The sequence below is a fragment of the Triticum urartu genome, chromosome 7 (assembly GCF_003073215.2).
Source record: "Triticum urartu cultivar G1812 chromosome 7, Tu2.1, whole genome shotgun sequence".
NCBI classification, from domain to species: Eukaryota; Viridiplantae; Streptophyta; class Magnoliopsida; order Poales; family Poaceae; genus Triticum; species Triticum urartu.
Window position 1 is genome coordinate 628,089,896 of NC_053028.1, and position 8,052 is coordinate 628,097,947.

The 8,052-nt window shown below is 50.7% G+C and overlaps 1 protein-coding gene across 3 annotated transcripts; it reads left to right on the forward strand.

Annotated features, from left to right (window-relative positions):
• The first annotated feature begins 1,654 nt into the window (after window positions 1-1,654).
• On the forward strand, window positions 1,655-3,734 carry LOC125522830 (putative anthocyanidin reductase). 3 transcript variants are annotated; one of them, XM_048687867.1, is made up of 6 exons: window positions 1,655-1,976; window positions 2,074-2,244; window positions 2,516-2,884; window positions 2,992-3,205; window positions 3,286-3,485; window positions 3,565-3,734. In XM_048687867.1, the coding sequence occupies exons 1-5, from the start codon at window positions 1,838-1,840 to the stop codon at window positions 3,458-3,460; spliced, it is 1,068 nt and encodes a 355-aa protein (XP_048543824.1). In that variant the 5' UTR covers window positions 1,655-1,837; the 3' UTR covers window positions 3,461-3,485; window positions 3,565-3,734. The 3 variants fall into 3 exon arrangements, with proteins under 3 accessions (XP_048543824.1, XP_048543825.1, XP_048543823.1); XM_048687868.1 differs by having other exon boundaries at window positions 3,578-3,734; XM_048687866.1 differs by having other exon boundaries at window positions 3,286-3,734.
• The last annotated feature ends 4,318 nt before the right edge of the window (window positions 3,735-8,052 follow it).

An 8,052-nucleotide genomic window follows, 5' to 3' on the forward strand; every position in this document is an offset into this window, starting at 1 on the left:
TCTCGCCGCCGACGCCTCTCCCTCCCACTCCGTCCCCCGTCGAAGATAATGGTCGAGCGCTTCCCAGACGACGGCGCAGCAGCGAACGACTTTGGTCGTCGCCATCTGCGCGATGATGAGGCACGCCTCCTCTACGAGGCCGACTACCCGGCGCCCACGAACATGCGGGTGCCGGGTACTTGGAGGCTCAGCGCCGGCAGGGTCCCGGTGCCACCCGCACCCACCGGAGCGGCCCAGCGCGCCGAAATCGCACGCATCCGGTCTTCGCTGCCGGATCCGCAACGGAACCAGCCGAGGTTCGCCCCCGACAATTATCCAATGTGGATGTCGTACTTCGAGCGGCGGCGCGAGGAGCAGGCCGCCGCCACCAACGGCGTCGAGCCCCGCGGCCGCCTCAACTCCGAGGGATGGTGCCTATGGTGGGGCATCCCAGGCCACACCCTCGAAGCCGTCCTCGAGCACATCGAGGCCAGCAACACGCCACGCCTGGAATACCCTGCGCCCTCCTCCTTCTCTTGCCGCCGCGGCAGCTCCTGAACGTCGTGGCAAATGGAGACAACAACGTCATCGTTGTCGAGCTCCGGCTCTCTGTCCTCCGGCTCGCCGGCGCTTCGCCCCATCAAGCCGGAGCCGCAGGAGACGCCACTTGGGCGCCACACCCGCGGTGGCGCCCTCGTCATCAACGAGGGCGCCCGCCCCTCTCCTCGTTCCTACTGCCTCGTCCGGCCGAAGACCGAGCCGCGTTTGCTCTCCGTGAAGGAGCACCAGGACATAGACGCCGACGAGACCGCCCTCAAATGGGCGAAGGAGGACTACGTCTGTGAGCAGATGGAGCGCCAGCGTCGGGCCTTCGACGAAATCGTTGCTCGGTGTCGCGAACGTGAGGAGAGCAGCGTGGTCGTCCTCGACAGCGACAACGAGGATGTGCCCAGACAACCCCCCGAGCATCGGTGATGCCGGTTAGGGATGCAGCAGGGACGGCGGCGGTACCCAGCACGACGACGACGACTACACCCGATTCTACAGGCTCCTCGGCAGGTAGAAGGCTGGGCGGCGGCGGTGGCTAGGCATAGTCGTTTTTTGTGTTTTCATTTGCGCTTTTTAAATTTTTTGTAAAATATCAATGAAATCGTCTCGTTTGAACGTGTTTCGGCCGATTTCATGTTTCAAAAAACGACATCTAAAAACGATCTCAGGGTGGTGGCTGGAACCCGACTGGCCCCACGCCAAGAACGGCTGGAAATGCTCTGAATCCAGACGCGGATCGCGTGGACCGCACCAACATCACGTCACCAGGAGGGCGGTGTCATATCGACCGATCCGCGCCCGGAGCACCCAACCCATTTCGGCGCTCTCGCTTTGCCGGACGAACGGCTCCACCCTGGTGCGTGCGCTGCGGTGAGTGGGTGAGGCAGTAGTAGTATCTCAGGAGGTCTGCACGTGGACTTGCACTTGCGTCCGGGAGATCGACCTGCGCCGGGCGGGTGAAGTGAACCCACCCAACCCAGCCATGGAAAAGCCATCGGCGGCTCCATCTTGGCCCTGTCGTCCCATGCACGTCCAGGGTGACGTGACGATCCTTTCTGGACACTCACTCAGCGAGTGTCGGCTACACCTCATTACTAGCCTTTGTCCGCTTCCATATAAGTGGAACTGTAGCGCTGTGCTAACAACCTGCAGCTTAGCTGTCTTCCCGTGAATGTGCTGATGTACTCCGCACAAGTACAGGTGATCTAGAAGGAGCGTGGACTCACAGCTCCTCCGCCTTTCGCCCCCGTCTGCATCCGGCTCCCTCGCCTGAACGGCAGCCAAGGGAGCACCGGGAGAGATCGAGACGATGGGCAGCGTCGGCGGCGGCTCGCTGGAGCAGGGCCAGCCCGTGTGCGTGACGGGCGCCACCGGCTACGTCGGCTCCTGGCTCGTCCGCACCCTGCTGCGGCGGGGACGCCGCGTCCACGCCACGGCGAGGGACCCAGGTATAGGACATGTAGCTCCCACCTATCAATTCTTTCAAGGTCGATCTTCGATGTGCCCATGGCTGAGGTGGTGTGTGCTGCTCCGTGTGTCCGTCAGCCAAGGCGCGGCGCATGCTGTCGGCGGTGGAGGGGAATGAGCGGCTCAGGGTGTTCCGGGCGGACATGGCCGAGGAAGGGAGCTTCGACGACGCCCTCGCCGGCTGCGCCGCGCTCTTCCACGTCGCGGCCTCCATGGACCTCCACCTTTCGCCCGACCAGCACGACGCCGGTAAGCCACCCCGCAGTGTTGACTTCTTACTCCGTCCTTGATACCTGATGTGCTGATTACCACACTCTTATACAGTCGTCTCTACTAAATCTCGATCTGTACACCATTTGACCAAGTTTAGTTAGTGCGTGTTCGTCCGAAAAACAAGCAGCATTAGCATGTGCACTACTTTTACATGTTAGTCGGATCTAGCTAGTGTTGACCAGACACTGCACCGTGCTGGATCGAGCTCACTATCGCTATGGTGACCACGTGTACTTGCAACTTGCAGAGGAGCGCGTGAGGTCGCAGGTGCTGGAGCCGGCGACGAGGGGCACCATCAACGTGCTGCGCTCCTGCGTCCGCGCCGGGACCGTCCGGCGGGTCGTCTTCACCTCCTCCGTCAGCACGCTGGCGGCGGCCGGCGCGGAGGGGTCAGTCGTCGACGAGTCGTGCCTCCGGGACCTCGGCGACGTCTGGGCCACCAAGCCCATCGGCTGGGTCTACATCCTGTCGAAGCGGCTGGCGGAGGAGGCCGCGTTCGGGTTCGCGCGGGAGAACGGCCTCCGCCTCGTGTCCGTCGTCCTGCCGACGGTCGCCGGCCCGTTCCTGACGCCGGCCGTGCCCACCAGCGTCCAGCTCCTGCTGTCCCCCATAACACGTACGTAGCCGAACCCATCTACTAGACTACTACTCCAGTTCAGAAGCCGGGCATTCCTTTCCCTGGGTGGCACTGACACGAGGGTTCTTGCTCTGCGCCGGCTGCAGGTGACCCGAAGCTGTGCGCGCTACTGGCGTCGGTGCACGCGCGGTTCGGGTGCGTGCCGCTGGCGCACGTCCAGGACGCGTGCGACGCGCACCTCTTCCTGGCGGACGCGCCGGCCGCCGAGGGGCGGTACCTGTGCGCCGGCGGCAGCCACACGGCGGCACACATCGCCCGGCTCCTCGCCTCGCGCTACCCTCCGTTCAACCCCGAAAAGAGGCACGCGCGCGGTTGACCTCGGAGCTCCATTTTTCAGGTGTTTGAGTGGTCTGGTCTCAGGTGAAGCTGTTTTGATGCAGGTTGGGTGATGATCTCGACGGTGCGAGCCCGGCGTCCGTGGTGTCGTCCAAGCGGCTGCTGGATCTGGGGTTCAGGTTCGGGCACGACGCCGGGGACATCCTCAGGGATGCAGTTGCGCAGTGCGTCGACCACGGCTTCGTGGAGCCGCCTGGTGGATGTGACGTACAGTACTAGTGTTCGTTCATGAAACCGTACCGTGGTACACTCCCGCCTGAATGTATTTCAAACTTGAAGAGCTTTTACACACCGGCGTCTTCATTTAACTCATTTGATTTTAGCTGGTTAGAGCAGGCGGTCAAAGCAACGACGGCGGTCTTGATCGTAGCACCAGTGTCGATGTTAAGGGAGGGAAAGGCTTGCTAGATGGCAATTTAATATTCGGGTTTGTACAATAGTAAGTTTTAAATATGTACTACTTTATTAATAACTGGTTCACTTTTCAATCTCACAGAGTGTGTTGAGTCTTGTGCTATAGCCGGTTCTTATTCTACAGCCCGTTTTCTTTCTCTCTCTCCTCCAACTAAACAACGATATATTATTTTAGTTCTTTTAGTCTGCTTATGTAATCCTATTGCATCGATCAACCAAACTTAACGGATTTGGCCTCCTAAACGTCGGCGGCGCCCTCGTCTGGCCGTGAACAGTGACGGTCACCCTTCAAATGTCCTCTTCTACAATCGGATGCCTTATTGGCAAATCATTAAATCCGTACAATTACGTGCAATGTAAACCTAGTCTAAATCTTTGATAGCGCTTGTTCGCCTCCAAGTCCTTGTTCCTGTCCGTGTCCACGCCCAGTAGCCGTCCGACCAACAAAGCGAAGGTCCAATCGCCGGCGAGGTAGAGTAGGAATGGGACACAAGGCATTATCATCTCCCATGTCTTACTCTTCCTCGTCGGAGCCCGTGGCCTCGATGTCACCATTGGAGGTGAGGTCCACCATAAACCACTCATGGTCGGAGCCTGACACCTCCACCACTTGGTTGCGGCGTTAGCGGGTGCTGGTCACCCATAGCGGCTCCGTGGCAACGTGCGACTCCACCTCCGCTATTGGAAAACGTAGTAGAAAAAAATTTGTCCTACGATCATGATCCTAGGAACACTATAAAGATGCATACAAGATTAGGTCAGATCATTACAACTTTGAGTTATAGCTGAAGAAGAGTTAGTGTGGATCGTTCTTGAAGTCCCTCGAACCGTTCACAATGATCGCTCGAACAAAAGACTCAAAGCACGACCTCTCTATAGATTATGAGCGTATAGGCTTCACGATTCACCAACGCTTCATCGTCCAGAGTTAATCGTCACCAGGAAATTAGGGGAGAAGAAGAGAACCGCACTAGGGTTAATCGTCACCAGGGAATTAGGGGAGAAGAAGAGAACCGCACCGGGCTTCTGTAGGAACAAGAAAACTAGAACTATATCAAGTCTAGAACAAGAGAGGGACAGAGGGGGCACCCGAGACAACGGAAGAAAACTTGTATCTCTAGGGGGTGCCCCTCCTCATGTATATATAGGTGTAAGGGGAGGAGGCAGCTGACCTGGGGAGGGGGTCCTCCCCTTGCTGTGCCCCAAAGGGAGAGGGACCCCCTCTCCCAATCCAATTCGGTCCCCGAAGCTTGTCCCCTATTATGCCTTATTGATAATTTCTTTAGCCCGTTGATATTAAATATATTCTAAAAGCCCCTAATTGATATTAGAACTTTTATCATTTATTTAACATCTTCGAAAATATTTCCCACCTATATATCAATTCCCAGTATTGCCCGGTAAATCCTGAAACGCTTTTGGTTTCTCTCGAAACCATTTCTAATATTCGCAAAAATATTTCTTGAATATTTTATCATAACTCTTACTTCACTAATACTCAATAGATCGTGATTCCCTTAAGCTTGTGACCCTATAGATTCGGTAAGACATAGACATAAAAAACCTTTTGTTCAATGACCAATAGCAGAACTGTGGATATCCATATTGATCCCTATGAATACATGAAAGTCATTCGTGAACCTTTGATTATCATGTGATGTTATCTTTGCTTCACGAAACTTTACAAAAGCCGAGGTGAGATATATCAGTATCCTCTTGAGTCATTCTCTTGAGTCGTTCTAATACTGAATTTTGCTTAAAAACTCTTTCATGTGACCTCAGCAAGAAACTCTTCCTGATGTTTTCACACTAAACCACTTTAGTATATTGTTAATATGTATTTTGGCCGAGCCTTATCAGGCACTACTATCTCCATAGATTATTATGTCTAATGCCCAGACTATATTGCCTAAGTACTTTACTGAAAATTAGTTTCAATAAAGTCCTAATTTGTGTCAAGAAGTTTATATAATTTCCAATCAACAATGTGTCATGCACACACATTGTTTAGAAAAATTATCATGCTCCCACTTACTTTCTTGTAAGTACAAGCATCTTGGCTTTCCTCGATGAAATCAAATTATTTGACCATTTCATCATAACGAAGATTTCAACTTTACTATGCTTGCTTCAGTCCATTATAGGATCTCTTGAAGTTTGCACACTTACTCGCATCCTCTCGATTGACAAATTTTTCTTGGACCGTATCATATATACAATATCCTGCTTCTATTACCATCTCATGGGAAACCTTTTGACATCCATCTATTATATCTCATAATTGAAATATGTATAGTAATTTGCTAGTGTAATCCGAACTAACTTTAAGTATTGCTATGAGGAGACAATCTCGGTATAGTCAATTCCTTGATCTTGTCATAAACTATTTGCAACAAGTAAAACATTTTTATATTTGTCAGTTCATAGATCCATTACTATACATTAGACTCTAAGTCTTTCGGAGGGTTAATCAAGTTCTAAACTTGAATTATGTATACAATACTATCTTGGTTTACTTTGGCATATAGCCAATTGTGGAGTCAGGGTCCATCAACGCTTCTTTGTGTATTATAGGTCCATTGTTTGTTCAACAATATCTCGTCTGCACACTACTAGGGAAAACCCTAGTAGTAGAGCGGGTTTTGATGCTATCAGCAGCGTGGGTAGCCGCGCTACTACTACGGCGCTACAACTAACATTTAGTAGTAGCACGGTCTAGACCCGCGCTACTACTATTGACTATATCAGTAGCGCTTTTCTGGAACGCGCTACTTAATATTAAGTAGCTGTAGCGCTTTTCTATCCCCGGGCTACTGCTGTATCTTTCATCATTTTTTTCCGCTTCCTACCCCGTTTCAATAAACTGCAATTTCACATATACCAGATAACAATATCATTAACCACAATACCATATAGTCATACATTAGTCATACAATATCATAAAGCATTATAGGTACTAGGTAGTACTGGATAACAATTTCATATATAGTCAACATGCATCCTCACATAAATATAGCATATATAGTCATACAACCACACACACATATGTAGTTCTAGATGACATCGACAACGATCATCATCCTCAAGCCTGGGTGGTGGGTGTTCCTGATAGTAATTAGGATGGCCTGTCCAACACGAAGATTCTTGCCAACGAGCAATCTCTTCCACCCAACCGAGCTTAAGTGTGTGCGACCGTCCGTGTCCACACCACAGGTGGTGATGGAGCCCCTTGCAGTAAGGCGTATTCCAGTTGAGCCTTCTTCATCAGGCTCGATACCACAACTCACAGATAGGCTCTTTGGCAATTTCTGAATAAGAAAAACATATCAATTAATAAGTATCCTCGCACATACTCTCGCAAATATATTTCTACTAAGTATAGATTTCTACACTATCAAAAGACACATTACTACACATTTCTACTAAGCATAAATTCTATTAACAAGTATATATGGATTATATACACTATTAATAGTTCCTTGGATTCTACACTAATAAGCATGTGATCGGACTCTACACTAAAGCATATCATCGACTAGATTCTACACAACATATCATTGGACTCTACACTAAGCATATCATCGGATTCACTAATCATATCATCGGATAATTTGCATTTGTAAGTATAACAATAAAGCATATCATCAGATTCACTAAGCATATCAAATTACTACAATTAGTATAACATACCATATCATGCCGATCGACCATGGTACTTGTCAGGCGGGTCATGAATGGCACCCCGACAAAGTCATCACGTGGCAGAATTATGTCCCATAGGTTGCACACCTCCTCCTCGCTCAGCCTCATTCTTTGAGCTACAATGGCTTCATGAAGTGGGTCATCATCATCTTCATTGAGTGGGTCCTCATCATCTTCATCATCTTCCACCTTGTTGATATAAATGACAGCCAACTGAGTCTTTTTGCTCTGAAGGAGAAGCTGATCAACTCACCACCAGTAACACAAATGCGAGCGAGGAAACGGGCCCATCCATCTCCTCCAATCTGCGACATATTGCGTCCTTTCTCGACCTCCATAGTGTAGGGCCCTCAGGAGCCTCAAAGGCCACAGTGTCTCCTGTCAGCTTGTTGAATTTCAACCTCACATTGCATGGGACGATCTATGTAAAAAAAGCAAAATGACACAATGCAATAATGCCAACACTGAAAACAAAATAGTTGTTACATTTCATATAATTTCTTACCACCGCATGACGAAAACTCGGCTGGAAGTAGATGCCGAACAGCTTGCCAGTTGCAAGGCTGCTGGCGCACCTTGACTTGCATAGTCGACATGGTGGTGGTGGTCACGCCATTTTCCTAAAGCAATATGAGCAAAGTTGAACGATCCACTTCACAGGAAAGGAAAACAATAACATAATGTGATACTAACAA

Coding starts and splice junctions, on each gene's coding strand:
- LOC125522830 (XM_048687866.1), top strand. CDS start 1,838: ATGGGCAGCGTCGGCGGCGGCTCGCTGGAGCAGGGCCAGCCCGTGTGC. Junction 1,977..2,073: donor CGCCACGGCGAGGGACCCAG/GTATAGGACATG, acceptor TGTGTCCGTCAG/CCAAGGCGCGGCGCATGCTG. Junction 2,245..2,515: donor GCCCGACCAGCACGACGCCG/GTAAGCCACCCC, acceptor TGCAACTTGCAG/AGGAGCGCGTGAGGTCGCAG.